The sequence below is a fragment of the Arachis ipaensis genome, chromosome B06 (genome assembly GCF_000816755.2).
Source record: "Arachis ipaensis cultivar K30076 chromosome B06, Araip1.1, whole genome shotgun sequence".
NCBI classification, from domain to species: domain Eukaryota; kingdom Viridiplantae; phylum Streptophyta; class Magnoliopsida; order Fabales; family Fabaceae; genus Arachis; species Arachis ipaensis.
The window spans coordinates 89,466,888-89,486,322 of NC_029790.2; the positions used below are offsets into that span (position 1 = coordinate 89,466,888).

Here is a 19,435-nt window from a genome sequence, read left to right on the forward strand (position 1 = left end):
ACCTGAAAATCGACGTAAGAAAGGGTGCACAACCGAAAGTTGTGCTAGAGTGGTGCTGGACTGGTGCTGAACGCACAATCCTTACCACGCGGATGCATGGCTCACACGTCTGCGTCATATCCCTATAGTGGCCACTCACGCGATCGCGTCGACTACGCGACCGCGTCACCCTGGATTTTGGCAAAAATAAGTTCTGAACAGAGAGTTATGCGAGCGCGAGGCTGCCCTCGCGCCAGTAGCACAAAACAAGTCACGCGTCCGCGTGACCGACGCGACCGCGTCAATTCATTTAAGCGCAAGTCGCGCGAACGCGTCCCCCACGCGGTCGCGTCGCTTGCGCCGTACAGCTTATCCTAATTTGCCAAATATCTTATCTTTCTCTTCCCCAAATCCTACTTTTTCTTTTCCCCCCTCATCATTTTCTTTCCCTTTCTTCCTCCTTCCTTCTTCCTTCTTCCTCACTTTCTACTTTCTCTCTCTCATCACCATTAACAAGGTTTTTCTTTTCTTCTTCCCTCCTTACTTTTCCATTCTTCTTAATTTATGTTATCTTCTTCTTTTCTTTTTCTTTTTATTTTCATTATTCATGTTTTCTTTTTCTTTCTTTTTTCTCTTTTAATTGGTGTTAGATATTTAGTAAGGGTCGTTATTATTCCTTTTGTTTGCTTGTGGATTGTTCATAACTTGTTTGGCAATTATATGTTAATTCTTAAAGGGTTGCTTGCATGTTCAATTTAATACTTTCAATAGCTTACCTACCATGCATGCTATGTGTTTGTGAAAAAGCCCATATGGCATTGTGAACTATTTTTGGATTTCTTTTATTCTACTACTCTAAATGCCTGCTTTTCACAAACCCCTTTTTTATATTTTATTAATTTAATATAATTGTTATTACAAACAGGTTGTTAGTTTAAATCCTGTGGTAATTTAACTTGGACATTGAATGCTTGATCTATGCTTCTCATGCCTTTGCCTGCATACCAATAAACACCTTGCATTTAATTGTCATCCTATGCACCATCTATATTTCCGTTTATGATTTTTTCACATGTAGTCATGACCATGTGTCAATATCATTTATCCTTTAATGTGCATTGATTACCACCTTACCCACCCTCTTCCTTGCTCTACCCCTTGACATTTTGACATACTTTCTTTTTTCTCCCTTTCAGGATGGCCACCAAGAAAGGCAAGGAGAAAGCTGCTCCCAAATCAACAGCAAGGAGAGGAACAAAATGAGCACTAGTGGCAGAACCTTCTTCAACTGCAGTTAAACCCTCAACAAAAAGAATTAAGATGATTATAAAGGTTGATGATAAAGAGAAAGCCTTCCCAGCAAAGGACCCTGTGCGATTTATCAATCGCTACTGTGAGCAGATGTTCCCCATTCTGGCAGAAAGGAGTTACAACAACGAACACCTTCTTATCCTCCCAAACCATATTACTGAATTTGTTGAGCCGCAAATTGCACGAAGACAATGAGGTTTCTTCCAGAGACAGCCACGCCAGGTTAATCTTTCTTGGGTAGTAGAGTTCTACTCAAATTTCCACCTGCCAACCCTGCAGTCTGTCTATGTCTGACAGAAGTAAGTCCCCATTACGGAAGAGGCCATTCAACGAGCTCTAGATCTTCCCCCTACTCCAGAAGGACTGGACGCATTTCAAGAAGCCGCGCTCAAGCGCCAAATGTACCAATTTGACTGGGACGCTGTTCTCAGAGTTATCGCACTACCTGACAGCAGATGGATCTACGGATACCATCGTTCCCGTCCTAAGGGAATATCGGCTTCCGCACTTACCTTGGAAGATCGAGTATGGGTACAGATTATGTCCCATTACGTCTTTTCGAGCACCCACGAGTCTTCCTTCACTGCAGACATGGCAGTTCTACTATGGTGCATCCTTACAGACCAGCATCTGAACCTACCAAGACACATCCGGAGTGCTATGGAACACGTACAAATTCTGGGCAACTTACCTTTTTCTGCCTTGGTCTCAGATCTTGTCTCAGCAGCTGGAGTCTCCTACAGAGCTGGGGACACCAAAGCCATGCTTCCACGGGAAGATTAGTATGTCCCTAACGGGAAATACATCGGACCTCCAGCAGCCACTACAAGCCAGCCTACTGAACCGGCTGAAGAGATTCCTCCTTCAACACCACAAGCACCTACAACAACTCAACTGCTCCATCAGATACTTGAAAGGTTGGATCGGCAGGAACACAAAGCAAATCTAAGAGAGCGCCGTAACAAGCACCAATTCACATGCCTCAAGGAGCTACTTAAGGGAAAATACAGAGACTCAGACACCCCGGATTCCACTTCCTTTACCAGCACAGGGAGCCATGACGGTCTCGACTGTGGAGATACTGCTACCAACCCACCTTTGTTCCTAACAGATGGCACCGAGGACGGTGCAAAGCCTTAAGTGTGGGGAGGTCGGTCAGTACCTGACTTCCGGAGGTAATTTTTTCTTCCCTAACACCAATAAAATAGGATATTTAGTTAGTTTTTTTATTTTGTAGAATAAGATAAATTGCATAGAGTAGATTAGTTGCATGCATGTTCCACTTGATTGAAAAGACAATAAATTTCTTCTAAGACCCTATTTTTTTAGAACAAAATTTCACTGATTTTAATTAAAACTTTTGTGTTAAATTTGCTTGAAGTTATATTTGGAACATGGTTTTTGAGCTAAAAGAACACACAACCTGTGAGATTTGAGCCTTTATACATGGTTACATTATTTAACCATAATTATTTTATTCTTGTGTGTTTACTTCTCTATGATTGTAATTTATATTTTGTTTCATCCTATATGTCCAATGTTTAGTATATTTATATGCTTGCATATGATTGAGGCCATTATTTATGTAGCTCACTTTTCCAAATTAAGCATACCCTTGCAATTACCTTTGTTAGCCACTTTGAGCCTTTAAATCCCAATTGTTCTTTATTTTACCACATTACTAGCCTTAAGTGGAAAAATAATTTTATATCCCAATTGAATCTTTGGTTAGCTTAAGATAGAATTATGTGTTAATTAAGTATGGGAAATTGTGGGAACAAAAGATAATAAGGGAATGTGTCATAATGATATAATGAAAATTTGGGTACCTACTCATGTGAAACTATAAGAATTTAACATCTATGTGCATTGATAAGCTATGTTTATATATAAAAAAAATCCAAAAATATTCAATAATTAAATAAGGGGACAAAATTACCCCAATGTTAAGTTAAGAATTCAAGGATCAATGCATGTGTGATAAAATTAAAATAAAAGTTGATACATGAATAAGGAATGTGAAAGAAAAATTTTGGGTAGCTAGGTATGAGATTTAAGTTATATAGAATGTACATATGTGTGGGTTAAAGCTTAGGTTAATTAAAGATTCAATTTATAAAGCTTACTTAACCATATGTGTATCCTTACCCTTACCTTAGCCCCATTACAACCTTGAAAAGACCTCATGATGTTTGCATTGGTATATTAAATGTTGTAGATTGGTTAGGTGAAGAACAAAAGTTAAAAAGCATGATTAGAGAAGGATAGAGTAATTACCATATACACTAGAGAGATTAGAGCGTACATACATCATCAGTGAGGGTTCAATGCTTAAATTCTATGTTCCCTGCTTTCATGAGCTACCTTCTTGCATTTTTATCTATTCTTACTGTATAAGAATTGAATTAGTGGAATTTGATTTGTGATTGTCTTGAAGAGCTTATTCACTTTTAATCAGGTAGACAAGAATCATATAGTTGCATTCATATATAGGTTGCATTGCATTGCATGAGTTTTACATGTTCCTACTCATTTATTTTATCTCCTTCAACTAAGCATGAGGACATGCTAATATCTAAGTGTGGGGAGGTTGATAAACCATTATTTTATGATTTATATTGTGTTTAATTATGTGGTTTTATCAAATCTTTACCCACTTATTCATTAAATAAGCATGCATTTATAATTCCTTCCTAAAAATGCTTTATGGTTGAAAACTTGCTTCTTAGAGACTTTTAATTTTGTATTTTAACTCCCCTTTATTCCATTCGATGCCGTGATCTGTGTCTTAAGTGTTTCAGGCTTTATAGGGCATGAATGACTTGGAGATTGGAAAGGAAGTTTGCAAAAATAGAAGGAACACAAGAAATTAAGGAGATGACCAGCGAGAAATGACGCGGACGCATAGCTCACGCGACCGCGCGATATAGACGAAATTGCAGTGACGCGAATGCATGGCTCGCGCGACCGCGCGGATTGGAAACTGCACTAGTAACGCGAAGGCATGGATGACGCGCACGCGTGGAAAGGCAAAACGCTGGATGACGCGATCGCGTGACATGCGTGATCTGCAGAATCTGCAGAATTCGCTGGGGGCGATTTTGGGCCCTATTTTGACCCAGTTTTTGGCCCAGAAAAGCAGATTAGAGCCAGGGAACATGCAGAGACAGAACAGAACATTCATTCCACATAGTTTTAGTTTTTTAGATCTGATTTTACCTCTCCTCTAGTTTTTCTCTCTATACATCCATAGTTCTTAGGATTTGATTTTATTGCTTTTTGGATCGGAACATTGGGAAGAGTTATTACCTCCGTCAAGACTTCGTCATTCTAGTTTGTTTCCTTACTTGTCACTTACTCTTTCATGTTCTGTATTTACTCAGAGTTATTCTTGGATTATTTCTAGAGTTTATTTATATAAGAACTATTTTTATTTTTAATTGATCTTTTAATTATTATTTATCATGTCTTCCTTTACTTCTCTTTCTTATGTTATGAAATTTACATTCACAATGAGCGAGTAGTTCCATAACTTGATTGGGAGATGATTGAAAGGAAACCTTGAGTTGGATTACTTAAAAGAAAAAATTGTAATTGGGTTTATTGTTGGACCGCCCTCTAGTTATTGACACTAGTCCTTCCCAAGGGAGAGGATTAGGACTTGTGACTAGAATTAGTTTTCCAACTTGCTTAACTTCCCTCTACCTAGTAAAGGATAACTAAGCAGATCAACCTCCAATTATCAATTAATCTTGAGAGTACTCCAACAAGAATAGGGCTTTCAACTAATCTACTCCCAGTCAAGGTTTTTATTTAAAATTACATAATTTCTCTAATTTAATTTTCTGCTTATCAACTCAACCCATTTTGGAAAACATCTAATTAATAAAATAGCACATCTTTCTGTAACTCGTTGGGAGACGACCTGGGATTTATACTCCCAGTATTTTAATTTTAAGTTTGTGACAACCCTTCTAAATTGATAAGTGGATTTTTGGTTGGTTAAGAACTGTACTTGCAATGTATCTCTTATAATAAATTCTTAACTCGCCAATTTCCGCTACGTCAGTTACGCCATGCCTCAACAAGAAATCTTGGAGATTGAGTTGTTTGATGTATGGGGTATTGACTTCATGGGGCCTTTCCCACCATCATACTCAAACACATATATTCTGGTGGCAGTAGACTATGTAGCTAAATGGGTAGAGGCAACTGCAACACCCACTAATGACACTAAGACAGTGCTGAAGTTCCTCCAGAAACATATCTTCAGCAGGTTTGGTGTCCCTAGAGCACTAATCAGTGAAGGGGGCACTCACTTCTGCAATAAACAACTTTACTCTGCTATGGTCCAATATGGAATTAGCCACAAAGTAGCAACTCTATATCATCCATAGACAAATGGGCAGGCTGAAGTCTCTAATAGAGAACTAAAAAGAATCCTGGAATGGACTATAATTACCCGTAGAAGGGATTGGGCAAGAAGCTTGGATGAGGCTCTGTGGGCATACAGAACAGCATTCAACACTCCTATAGGGACCTCTCCATACCAGCTTGTGTATGGTAAGGCCTGTCATTTGCCCGTGGAACTGGAACATAAGGCCTACTGGGCAACCAAATTCCTAAACCTTGATGCCAAGTTAGCTGGAGAAAAAAGATTGCTCTAGCTGAATGAGCTAGAGGAATTCAGACTCGATGCTTTCGAAAATGCTAAGATTTACAAAGAGAAAGCAAAAAGGTGGCATGATAAGAAACTGTCACCCAGAGTCTTTGAACCAGGACAAAAGGTTCTGCTATTCAACTCTAGACTCAGATTATTCCCCGGGAAACTGAAATCTCGGTGGAAGGGACCATATGTGATTACAAGTGTGTCACCATATGGATATGTGGAGCTTCAAGACATTGATTCTAACAAGAAATTCATTGTTAATGGACAAAGAATCAAGCATTATCTTGAAGGCAATGTTGAGCAAGAATGTTCAAAGCTAAGGCTAGATTAAAAGCTCAGCAAGGTCCAGCTAAAGACAATAAAGAAGCGCTTGCTGGGAGGCAACCCAGCCATTTGTAAAGCTTATTTGTTATTCAAATAATAATTATACGAGTTTAATATAAATAATCTTCAAGGTAAAGTATCAATTTCATAAGTTCACAGAGTTACAGAAGGATTCAGAGTACAAAACAGGGAAAAGGAGCTCACTAGCAATAAAATGCCAGTAAGAGGTACAATTGGGCGTTAAACGCCCAAAAGAAGCTTCTACTGGGTGTTTAACGCCAAACTTGTAGCATCCTGGGCGTTCAGAAAAATGCCCAGTGACAAAAGATTTCTGGGGTTTAACGCCAGTCAGAAGCAACAGCTGGGCGTTAAACGCCTAAAAGAGGCTACAGATAGGCGTTAAACGCCCAAAACAAGCAGCAGTTGGGCTTTTAACGCCAGGATTGTGGAGGGGAGAAAGTTTTTATTCCCAACTTGATTTTTTTTCAAATTTTCATATTTCCATGCATACTTTCTTGCATAAACATGTTCCCATACTTTCATTTTTCAAACTCGTTTCCAAAAATATTAAAAATATCTTAATCCTAAAATTAAATCTTTCTCAATTCTTCTTCAACTTCTTTTCAAATCTTTTTCAAAACAAATCTATCTTTTTCAAATCTTTTCAACTCATCAATATCTTTTTCAAATCTTCACAATATCTTTTTTTAAAACAAATCTATCTTTTTCAAATATCTTTCATATCTTTTCAATTTTAAATTACATCTTTTTCCTATCACACTTATCTTTTACAAATCACATTTTCTATCATATCTTTTTCAAAAATTTTCGAAAACCCACCCCCTTACCTTTAAATCCTCATTCGGCCACCCTCCTCTCCTCCACAATTCGAACTTGGCTCTCCCTATATCCCTCTCCTTTCCTTTCTTTTGCTTGAGGACAAGCAAACCTCTAAGTTTGGTGTGTTTATCCGTGATCACTAAGCCAATACTCACCAAGATCATGGCTCCTAAGAGAAAACAAACCACCTAAAGTAGGGGTGAGCATGGGTCGGTTTGGTTCGGATTTATGGTAAAATTAGAACCGAACCGATTAAAATGTAATTGGTTCGGTTTGGTTCGGATTTGCATTTTTTTTATATATGTACCTGAACCAAACCAAACCGATTAAGAACGGATTGGTTCGGTTCGGGTAATTGGGTACCCGATGACTTTGAAATTCATAAAAAAAATCAAATTTTTATTTTAAAAATTCAACAAGTACAATAAACATGTAACATCAATAGAAATAATCCAAACATGTTAAACACCAAATACATTAAAAACTAAACTCATTAAAATCCAAACATATTAATAATGAATAATCATTGTCTAATAGAAAAGCCATATATATATATTTTTTATCTTTTTATTTAATTAATATATGATCGGGTTCACGGGTTGGTTTAGGTTCCGCACCCCCAAAACCGATACCCGAACCAATCACTAACAAAAACCATCAGTTTGGTTCGGGTTGGACCCGATTACCCGTTGGTTTCAGAACCAATTTAATTGGTTCGGTTCGGGTTCGGACGGGTAATCGGGTACCCGCTACCCGTGCTCACCCGTAACCTCAAGAGGCAAGAAAGAGAATATTTCAAAACCACTTTGGAAACCTTTTCCAAAAAAACCGTGACCATAGCTTTTTTTTGGTCACCCTAAAAAACCGTGACCATAGAGGGTCTATGGTCACGGTTTTTTACCGTGACCAAAAAAACCGTGGCCATAGACCCAAAATGTTGTAGTGAAGGGAAGTTCTCAACCAAAGAACATTCAGACCATTACTACAAAATAATGGGTCTAAGGTCAGTGATCCCAGAAGTTAAATTCGATCTGAAAGAAGATGAATATCCGGAGATCCAAGAGCAAATTCGAAACAGGAGCTGGGAAATTCTAGCTAATTCTGAGACAAAGGTGGGAAGAAACATGGTTCAGGAATTTTACTCTAATCTGTGGCAGACAGACAGGCAGAGAATAGCTGGAACCGCATTCTATGACTATCAAACTCTGGTCAAAGGGAAGATTGTTCACCTCCACCCTGACAAAATAAGAGAAATCTTCAAGCTGCCTCAACTGCAAGATGACCCGGACTCCTTTAATAGGAGAATGATGAGACTAAATAAGAGCTTGGACAAAATTCTAGAGGACATATACCTCCCTGGAGCCAAATGGACAACCAACACAAAGGGTGTCCCAAACCAACTCAAGAGAGGAGATCTCAAACCAGTCGTCAGAGGCTGGCTGGACTTCATTGGGCATTCTATACTGCCCACTAGCAACCGTTCTGAAGTCACCATCAAAAGAGCAGTGATGATTCATTGCATTATGTTGGAAAAAGAAGTGGAAGTTCATCAGCTGATTTCTTGTGAGCTTTACACAATTGCAAACAAGAACTCTAAAGATGCCAAATTGGCTTATCCAAGCTTAATCTCTCTGCTATGTAAAGATGCTGGGGTAAAGATGGGAGTAGATGAGTATATCTCAGTTGAGCAATCAATCACCAAAAAGTCAATGGAAGGACAACAAGTGCAGGACGATCCCATCAAGAGGAGAGCACAGGAGTTCCTCCCGGAAATCCCTCAAATTGAATACTGGGGGCTCCTAGAAGCATCTATCACCAAGTTGCAAGAAGCTATGGATCAACTGAAGGAAGAATAGCGAAATCAAAACAGCATGCTCTGCAAACTGCTTAGGGAACAAGAAGAGCAAGGGCGTGAACTGAAGGAACTGAAGCGCCAGAAGCTATCTCTTGAAGGGCCAAGCACCCCACAGACTAAAGAGGCATCTACCTCCCAAAATAAAGGTTGTTGAGTCCTAATCTTAATCTTAACTCTGTGATAATTGTTCTTATTAGAAATCTACCTTAGAAGTTATATATGAGTAGTAGTAATTAGTATCTTTATTTTTAATTTTATCTCCAATTAAGCTATAATTTATTTTTCTCATCATCATTAAACATGAATAAAATAGCAGATTTTTAGAATAAGGAGGCAATAATTTTTTTTAAGTCTTTAATAAGAAAAATTCAAATTATTTATATGTGGTGGCAATACTCTTTGTCTTCTGAATGAATGCTTGAACAGTGCATAATTTTGATAGTGGAATTTATGAATGTTAAATCTGTTGGCTCTTGAAAGATTGATGAAAGAGGAAAAATGTTATTGATAATATGAAATATCATAAAATTGATTCTTGAAGCAAAAAAAAGTAGCAATATATATATATATATATATATATATATATATATATATATATATATATATATAAAGAAAGAAAAAGAAAAAGCAAGCAGAAAAATCCAATAGCCCTTTAAACCAAAAGGCAAAGGGAAAAAAAGGATCCAAGGCTTTGAGCATTAATGGATAGGAGGGCCAAATAAATAAAATTCTGGTCTAAGCGGCTAAACCAAGCTGTCCCTAACCATGTGCTTGTGGCATGCAGGTCCAAGTGAAAAACTTGAGACTGAGTGGTTAAAGTCGTGATCCAAAGCAAAAAGAGTGTGCTTAAGAATTATGGACACCTCTAATTGGGGATTTTAGCAAAGCTGAGTCACAATCTAAAAAGGTTCACCCAGTTATGTGTCTGTGGCATTTATGTATCCGGTGGTAATACTGGAAAACAAAGTGCTTAGGGCCACGACCAAGACTCAGAAAGCAGCTGTGTTCAAGAATCAACATACTAAACTAGGAGAATCAATAACACTTTCCGAATTCTAAGTTCCTATAGATGCCAATCATTCTAAACTTCAAAGGATAAATTGAGATGCCAAAACTGTTCAGAAGCAAAAAGCTACTAGTCCCGCTCATCTAATTAGAATTTAAGCTTCATACAGAAACTCTGAGATGATTTTGCCTCTTGATTTTCTTTCTATCCTATGTTATTTATCTAGTTTCCTGAGGACAAGCAACAGTTTAAGTTTGGTGTTGTGATGAGCGGATATTTTATACGCTTTTTGGGGGTGATTTCATGTAGTTTTTAGTATGTTTTAGTTAGTTTTTAGTATATTTTTATTAGTTTTTAGGCAAAATTCATATTTCTGGACTTTACTAGGAGTTTGTGTGCTTTTCTGTGATTTCAGGTATCTTCTGGCTGAAATTGAGGGATCTGAGCAAAAATCTGATTCAGGCTGAAAAAAAAGACTGCTGATGTTGTTGGATTCTGACCTGCTTACACTCGAAATGGATTTTCTGGAGCTACAGAAGTCCAACTGGTGCGCTCTCAATTGCGTTGGAAAGTAGACATCTAGGGCTTTCCAGAAATATATAATAGTCCATACTTTGCTCAAAGATAAATGATGTAAACTGGCATTTAACGCCAGTTCCATGTTCCATTCTGGCGTTAAATGCCAGAAACAGGTTACAAGTTGGAGTTAAACGCCCAAAACAGGTTACAACCTGGCGTTTAACTCCACAAACAGCCTAGGTACGTGTAAAGCTCAAGTCTCAGCCCCAGCACACACCAAGTGGGCCCCGGAAGTGGATTTCTGCACTATCTATCATAGTTTACTCATTTTCTGTAAACCTAGGTTACTAGTTTAGTATTTAAACAACTTTTAGAGATTTATTTTGCGGCTCATGACATTTTTAGATCTGAACTTTGTATCTTTGATGGTATGAGTCTCTAAACTCCATTGTTGGGGGTGAGGAGCTCTGTTGTGTCTCGATGAATTAATGCAACTATTTCTGTTTTCTATTCAAACACGCTTGTTTCTATCTAAGATATTCATTTGCACTTCAATACGATGAATGTGATGATCTATGAAACTCATCACCATTCTCAACCTATGAACGCGTGCCTGACAACCACCTCCGTTCTACCTTATATTGAATGAGTATCTCTTGGGTTCCTGGCTCATGAGTCTAATCACCTCTCTTGACAACAGAACTTTCAGATCCGTGAGACCAGAGTCTTTGTGGTATAAGCTAGAATCTATTGGTAGCATTCTTGAGATTTGGAAAGTCTAAACCTTGTCAGTGGTATTCCGAGTAGGATCCGGGAAGGGATGACTACAACGAGCTTCAAACTCGCGAGTGTTGGGCGTAGTGACAGACGCAAAAGGATCAATGGATCCTATTCCATCACAAGTGAGAACCGACAGATGATTAGCCATGTACATGGACCTTTTTCACTGAGAGGATGGATGGTAGCCATTGACAACGGTGATCCACCAACATACAGCTTGCCATGGAAGGAGCCTTGCGTGCGTGAAGAAGATGACAGTAGGAAAGCAGAGATTCAGAAGACAAAACATCTCCAAAACTCTAACATATTCTCCATTACTTCATAACAAGTATTTATTTCATGCTCTTTTATTCTTCGCAATTCAAACTGATAATCATAATTGATATCCTGACTAAGAGTTACAAGATAACCATAGCTTGCTTCAAGCTGACAATCTCCGTGGGATTCGACCCTTACTCACGTAAGGTATTACTTGGACGACCCAGTGCACTTGCTGGTTAGTGGTATGAGTTGTAAAAAGTGTGATTTACAATTTCGTGCACCAATAGCCTCTAATTTGTGTTTTCTAGGCCGAAAACTGGGTCCAAACTCAGCCCAAAATTGCCCCCAGCGCTTTCTGCAATTTTTGCACGTGGCGCATGTCACGCGTACGCGTCAGTCATGCGTACGCGTCAATGGTCATCTTCGCGTGTCACGCGTACGCGTCAGGTACGCACACACGTCGTTCCTCGCTGGTCAGCTCCTTAGTTTCTTGTGTTCCTTCTATTTTTGCAAGCTTCCTTTCCATCCTCTAAGCCATTCCTGTCCTATAAAGCCTTAAAACACTTAGCACACAGATCACGGTATCGAACGGTAATAAGAGAGGATTAATATTAGTAATTTAAAAGGCCAAAGAAGCATGTTTTCAATCATAGCACAGAATTAGGAAGGAAAATGTAAAATCATGCAAATTATATGAATAAGTGTGAGTTTAGTGGATAAAATCCACTCAATTAAGTACAAAATATACCACGAAATAGTGGTGTGTCACCCTTGTTTACATCTAAATCTGTTTGAAGCTTCCCTGCGACGATTCTAACTTTGCTCATCTTGTGTTCACACCAATGCAACTTCTCTTCGCTCAACTCTTTCATTCTCCGCACCCTCAACACCACCTTCAAGTCTATCATTGCCATTAACACATCCATCTCTTCGTCTTCACCCTTTCTAAGCTTTTTCTTCCTCAACCCAACATCCTTCACCTTCTTCCTCTTCTGAACCTTGCTTGCATCTTATACGTTAGCACTTGTTTGATTATATAAAATATTATATGCACAAAAAAGATCAACCACCATATAATTTGTGTATAAACATATGATGTGACATTTAACTCATATTCTATATAGATAACTGATTCTGTAACTTAATTTTAATTCAATATATCATATTAATTAATTGAACTTAGAATTGGGAACTTGCCTTTTGATTTACTTTTTTTATTAGGCGGAGTAGTGTTGGATCAACCGTGATTCTCCGATTTTTTCAAAAGTAAGCAGCCACCATCTGACACGATTTCTCTTTGTCAGCCTTTAGAAACTTCATGAATCCTTGAATACAATATAAGTGAATCCTATAACAGACATTGGGTTTAAAAAAATAAATAAAAATAATTTATAAGTTTAATGCAGTATTTTGCATTCAAATACAATGGTAAGACACCTTAAGCACTCGATCATGTGTTGCCAGCCAACAACGAAACATGAATTGCTGTATAGCAGTATGAATCTGTAACAAATGACCGCACAAATTTGGACCATCATTTAACAAATATGTATTAATACACTCAACAAGCTTGCGTGATATCTTTCCCTCTTCCCTAAAGAAAGAAACCAAGATAGGACATTTTGTATCTGAGCAGAAAATAATAGTAGAGACAGAGTTAAAATAAAATAGAAGCCACATAAGAGTACCTGATCAACAAACAGATCCTAACAAACCCCTTAACAAGGTCTTCTCTTATACTATTAGGATAGTCTCTAGGAGGATTTTCCAAAAGAGAATGAAGTGCCAATATATAGCGGAAGACCTCCTCCTTGGAAGTATAATGACTAATTTTTTCATATTCAAGCTTGCTTCAACTTTCTCAATGTACAGAAACACCAACTCTTGCCAAAAAAAAAAAAAAAAAAAAAAGAAAGAAAACAAACAATCAATGAATATATAAGATTAAAATGATCATGTTTGATGAGATGCAAAGATAATGCATGCCTCAATTACAGAAACTTACTGCAAAGATAATGGAGTGAACGAATTTCTTAGAAGCAATGATGACTCTCTTAGGGTTAATCTTCCAAATGTTATATAACTTATTCTAATTTTGGCAAAAAGCTGAGAATGCCACCCATTAGCAAACTGAAAATTGAACTAACAGGAAGAAAGGAATGAAATGATTATTTAGATGACATAATAGTACTTAACATTGACAATTGGAGACCTTGAAATCTTCCAAAGCAGAGAAATTAGTGTCAATGATAACATTGAGAACAAGAATACTCACCTCAAAGATGAACCAAAATATGTGACTTCATTGTTAGCACTGATCCACCTATGCTTTCTAGTAACATCAGCTACCTGTCCAACAATGTTGTAAAGAAAAGTTCTTAGGATGTAATATTCAATCTACTAAATCAAAACTATAAACAAGAATAACAAACAAAACTTCCTATATATACTATAACACTACAAGAACCTGAAAAGATCATAATATTTCAGGGAATTGAACTTGAATAGATCAAACAAAAAATTCATTACAATGAACTACTAAATTCATTGGTTGTAAATATATAGTGGCCAAATATATAGTATAGTTGCTGCCACTTGCAATATGACACGAAATAGAGAAAATGCTATTATCAGGAGAGTCTAATCTATGCTATGATCAGATTTAATTTACAAGGAGCAAATAAGACACACACTACAAGAAAAAAGATTTTTAGCGACAAACTTTTAGCGGCAATAGTATTATTGCCACAATTTCTCTTTTTAAAATTATTATTTAGCGGCAATTATATATTTACCATTAATACTATAAATTATAATGGCCATTTCAGCTATTGCCACTAAAAAAAGGCTAAAATTTAAAAAATAACAAAAAAACAAAGGGACTCTAAACCGTGAAACGCAGAAACATCACTCTCAGTGCCTCGCCACTCTCCTCACACAAAACCACTCTCAGTGCCTTATTCTCAATGAGAAGTGAGAACCGCACACCAATGTTCTCCTTCTTCTTCTCGATCTCGCTCTCGCTCTCACATCTCCATCATTCCAGGTTCTTCATCGCTCAAATCTCTTCCCAGTTTTCATCTCAATCTTAGTCGCGCTCTAAATCCTTTTTCTCGGACAAGCTTGTGCTGATTTCTATTGAAATCTCAATCGTGCTCTAGTAATCAGGTATGAGTTCCTTATCTCTCTCTCTCAATTCTGATTTTTGTGCTCCCAATTTGTGTTCTATTGCATCCTTTTCCCATATCTCTTATCAATTTTTAGTTTTATCTAAGTTAATTTTTCTCTCATATTGGATTCCACTTTCCTTAGTTCTGATTCCTATTGCATCCACTTATTGCAGGTTAAACTCGTAATTCATTGATTTAGAATCAAAATTTCGAGTGTTTTCTTTGCTCAGTGATTCAACAATACATTATCGGTTTCAGATTTTGGTAATTTGATTTTTTTGGCGATATCATTTTTTCCTTCGATTTTTCAAACTTCTTTGAAATTCATCACAGTGTGGTATCTACCATCAGTGTTGAGCACATCGAGCTCATAAAGGCCTGACACATCTTGTAACGTGCATGTAATTATGCCAAACATTGCCATGTTGTAATTCTGTTAATGAATCAATAAGCATTCAAGTTTTCACTCATTTTATGTATTAATCCAACTCAAACTTCTGTTTCTCTATTTGTTCAGTACCTTTTAAATATGAAAGCCAATGCTGTTCAATTTAGTTCAAAAGGAAATGGCCAAGAAAATGTGGTAACAATTCTTCACTTAGTATTGCCATCTACTTGCGCATTTATTGTTTCTCTATTTTTTGTTTCTTTTATTCACATATTGTATTTTGAATTTGCCTAATTGATTCTACCTTCTATCAAAATTTTCCTAGCTCAAATTCACCTAGTGCTCCTCCAGTTTGCCTGTTAACTTCCTATGTTCCTTAGTTTGAAAAGTAGTAGTTATTATAGTTTAATGTTAAATTACTTGTGAAGTCTTTTAGTTTTTAAGATTTTCGTTGAGTTCCTCTCAGATGAATATTTTATTATAGCACCTGCACTTGCATATAAAATATAGTTTTGTTCAAAACAATCAATCTTTATCATTTTCTATATATACTATTAGCTTTTAAGATAGAATAGGAACATATATGAACATACAAAATATTTACTCTCTTAATAATATTTCCTGTTGGATTCTTTTAAGATAGAATCTTTATCATCTATATATTAAGAATTTACTTGTTTAGCCACATGATTGATTCTTTGAAACATTTTAACACCGATCCTCACAAATTGTCATCACAGGTTTTTGAGGTAAAGTACATGCTCTTATGGTAATCATGGCTTATGTTACAAATAGGAGTTTGATTAGTGAAAAATTGATAAGAATGTGACTAAGTGGGACTTAGAATATAAAGATTTAGGTGAACTAGAGTTCACTAACTCTTACAAATGATACCATTCAACTATATATTTATAGTTCTAACTAGTATTATAACATTGCACTCAGGATTCATTTTATTGTGTGTTTAATTATATTTAAACTTAGAGTGAGTAACGGATGCAACTATTTTAATACTAGACATGGTTATAAGGAAACAAATTAACTTTGGGTATTAACTTTATTATTTCATAGAATCAAAGTGTTAAGTGACGAGGAAAATGACAAATAAGTGTGGCTCTTCTTTTTCTCTGATGTAATATAAGTGTTGCTCCTCTGCTACATTATTTGAATTCTACTTGTTTTGTGAAGATCTGAATTTGATTGTGATTGTGATGAAACTCTAGGATGATGATAGTGACCTAGAATATAAGGTTGAAGCATTTCCCCCAATAAGCACGGAAGTAGCATCAGAGACTGTGGCATGTGTGAAGGTGAAGGTCACTGGCCCTATACCTTCTCCAATTGTACATTATATCTAGATTTTTTGCCTTAGATGGTTACACAGTGCTTGTTTGATTGCATGTTCTTATGATTAAATTGCATTTTATTGAATCTAATTCCTACCTTAATTTCCATATTTTACTTCTGAAAGAAGTCTATAATATATTTTACAATGTTTTGCAAATCTGTTTCATACTGGACAAACATAAGACTAGCAATTGTGCTATTCTTTAACATTTCACTGGCATGTTTCTGTGAATTGTTCATTCCTTAGGTAATGATTGCTTCACTAAGTGAATCAACACCTAGTAGTTCAAAAATTGAGGCTCCATTGACTATACATGCTCCAGTTTGCAATTCATCTAAAACTTCTAACAAGGGCTCACAATCCTCTAGTTTGATGCAAGGAACAGAGATTTGTTTTTTGTTACTATTAAGAGACAGACACTGCCAGCTGTGTCATTGACAGATAATATTGAAAGCAAGGGATTAGATGGTAGCAACATGGCTTCCAAAAAGAGAAAAATAGCATGGCCAGAGGAAGAGGACAATTTGCTACAAGATTCTGTTCAAAGATTTGGTGAAGGGAATTGGGCTACCATTGCAAAAGGAGGCAACTTTCCTGTTAAGAGAACTGCTAAACAAATAGATCAAGTAACTATTTCAACTTTAGGTTGCAAATTATGTGATCTTTATATCAATTGTTGTTATTTAATTTCTCAATATGCAAGTGAATGTTTAATTCAGTGTAAAGCAACATGTATGTGCAGAAGAAATATGTTATTAGAGGTGGCAATGGTTGCAAGGTTTGAGACGATAACGGCAGCCTATATGTCTTAGTACTACCACTGTTACTACACTTTGATCTATGAATATGTTATTGTTGCAAAATGCAAATGGGGTTTGATTTGAAGTTGAAAAGAAAGTTGGTATCTTTGGTGCAGGATGCTGATGTGGGAAGATGGGTTTTGCCAAGGAAGGAGTGCAAGTCTGGTGGAAGACATGGACGGAGGAGGAGATGATCCAATGAGAAAGGCCTTTAGCAAGATGTCCATTCAGTTATATAATTATAGAGAAGGGTGGGTACTGGGTAGGTCTTTGTTTTGTGAAAATCTCCATGCTGTGTTTGTCTCTAATTGGGTGTCAACGAATTAATCTTAATCTTAATCTTAATGTTTGGATGGGAACATGTTGATGGAAAAAGTTGCATCTCATAAGTGCCATAAGTGGGTCTTCAAAGAGCCCACAGAATGTAAGCCTAATATCTCCAACTACTAGCAGAGCTCCTTTAATGTTGTACCTCTCTTAACTCTCTCTCTCTCTCTCTCTCTCTCTCTCTCTCTTACTTATTATTCTTCCCTTGCTTTTAGCTTCAAACAAAACAACATACCCCACCATTTAAATCTTATTTCTATTTCTTATGTATACCTATCTCATGATTAATTGATTCATCCCAATCTTTCTTTTCTTTTTGGCCTTATTTATTACAGCTTCCTCCTGAATGGACCGACCAGTTTGATTCTGGCATTCAGGTCACTCCACAATCATTCTTAGGCTTCCCTTTATTATTGCTCCTTAAACATTTATTTTTAATTTACCAATAAATTTAGTTTTTTTTCCTCAGATCCTTCTCGGACAAAGTATTGTTGTAATTCAAGCTGGACATGGCCTTATAAATTGTGGGAACAGGTAATTTAAAATGATTTGTTTACTAAAAACATTCGATAAGATAATTAGTTCAAAGAGGTTATCTGTTCATTTATTTTTGCAGCTGTTATGTGGTGCACGAAATTGTGATCTCTGGTATAGACACCAAAGGCTTGGTGCTCTAATCTCAATTCATAATTTGTCACAACTTCGATACAACTAACCAGCAAGTGCACTGGGTCGTCCAAGTAATAAACCTTACGTGAGTAAGGGTCGATCCCACGGAGATTGTTGGTATGAAGCAAGCTATGGTCACCTTGTAAATCTCAGTCAGGCGGATATAAAATAGTTATGGAGTTTTCGAAAATAAATAATAAACTAAGGATAGAAACACTTATGTAATTCATTGGTGAGAATTTCAGATAAGCGTGTAGAAATGCTTTTCAAATGTGATCTAAGATAGCATACAACTGATCAAAGATATCTAATACAGTATTAAAAATTCCTATTTATAATAAACTAGCTACTAGGGTTTACAGAAGTAAGTAAATGATGCATAAATCCACTTCCGGGGCCCACCTGGTGTGTGCTTGGGCTGAGCTTTAATTCTACACGTGGAGAGGTCATTCTTGGAGTTGAACGCCAGCTTTTGTGCCATTTTGGGCGTTGAACTCCACTTTGCAACTTGTTTCTGGCGCTGGACGCCAGAATTGGGCAGAGAGTTGGCGTTGAACGCCAGTTTGCGTCGTCTAAACTTGAGCAAAGTATAGACTATTATATATTGATGGAAAGCTCTGGATGTCTACTTTCCAACGCAATTGGAAGCGCGCCATTTTGAGTTCTTTAGCTCCAGAAAATTCATTTTGAGTGCAAGGAGGTCAGAATCCAACAGCATCAGCAGTCCTTCTTCAACCTCTGAATCTGATTTTTGCTCAAGTCGCTCAATTTCAGCCAGAAAATACCTGAAATTACAGAAAAATACACAAACTCATAGTAAAGTCCAGAAATGTGAATTTAACATAAAAACTAATGAAAACATCCCTAAAAGTAACTAGATCCTACTAAAAACATACTAAAAATAATGCCAAAAAGCGTATAAATTATCCGCTCATCACAACACCAAACTTAAATTGTTGCTTGTCCCCAAGCAACTGAAAATCAAATAGGATAAAAAGAAGAGAATATACTATAAATTCCAAACTATCAATGAAACATAGCTCCAATCAGATGAGCGGGACTTGTAGCTTTTTGCCTCTTGAATAGTTTTGGCATCTCACTTTATCCATTGAAGTTCAGAATGATTGGCATCTATAGGAACTCAGAGTTCAAATGGTGTTATTGACTCTCCTAGTTCAGTATGATGATT

At 36.8% G+C, this 19,435-nt stretch overlaps 2 protein-coding genes and 1 long non-coding RNA gene across 7 annotated transcripts in view; 1 reads left to right on the top strand and 2 right to left on the bottom strand.

Annotated features, from left to right (window-relative positions):
- The window catches only part of LOC107647047, a 55,579-nt gene extending 43,109 nt beyond the window's left edge, over positions 1 to 12,470 (bottom strand). The window contains exon 1 of the mRNA XM_021105558.1: positions 12,293 to 12,470. Coding sequence (XP_020961217.1) covers positions 12,293 to 12,470 — 178 coding nt within the window. The remainder of the gene's footprint in view (positions 1 to 12,292) is intronic.
- Positions 12,870 to 13,641, bottom strand: LOC110264044. Its single transcript, XR_002349781.1, has 4 exons — positions 13,550 to 13,641; positions 13,233 to 13,427; positions 12,982 to 13,138; positions 12,870 to 12,892 (listed from the first exon to the last, which is right to left on the bottom strand). It is a non-coding gene; the product is annotated as an uncharacterized LOC110264044 (long non-coding RNA).
- Positions 14,396 to 19,435, top strand: part of LOC110263389 — a 12,737-nt gene continuing 7,697 nt past the window's right edge. The window contains exons 1-6 of one of the 5 annotated variants that reach the window (XR_002348934.1): positions 14,405 to 14,712; positions 15,232 to 15,297; positions 16,326 to 16,418; positions 16,892 to 17,076; positions 17,367 to 17,512; positions 17,913 to 17,954. Coding sequence is in view for 1 of the 5 variants with exons in the window: in XM_021104586.1 (XP_020960245.1) it covers positions 16,403 to 16,418; positions 16,892 to 17,076; positions 17,353 to 17,501; positions 17,913 to 17,954 (392 nt within the window). In the remaining 4 variants the exon portion in view is untranslated. Of the gene's footprint in view, positions 14,713 to 15,231; positions 17,077 to 17,352; positions 17,513 to 17,912; positions 17,955 to 19,435 lie in introns of all 5 variants that reach the window. The other 4 variants (XM_021104586.1, XR_002348933.1, XR_002348935.1 and 1 more) reach the window with 4 other exon arrangements.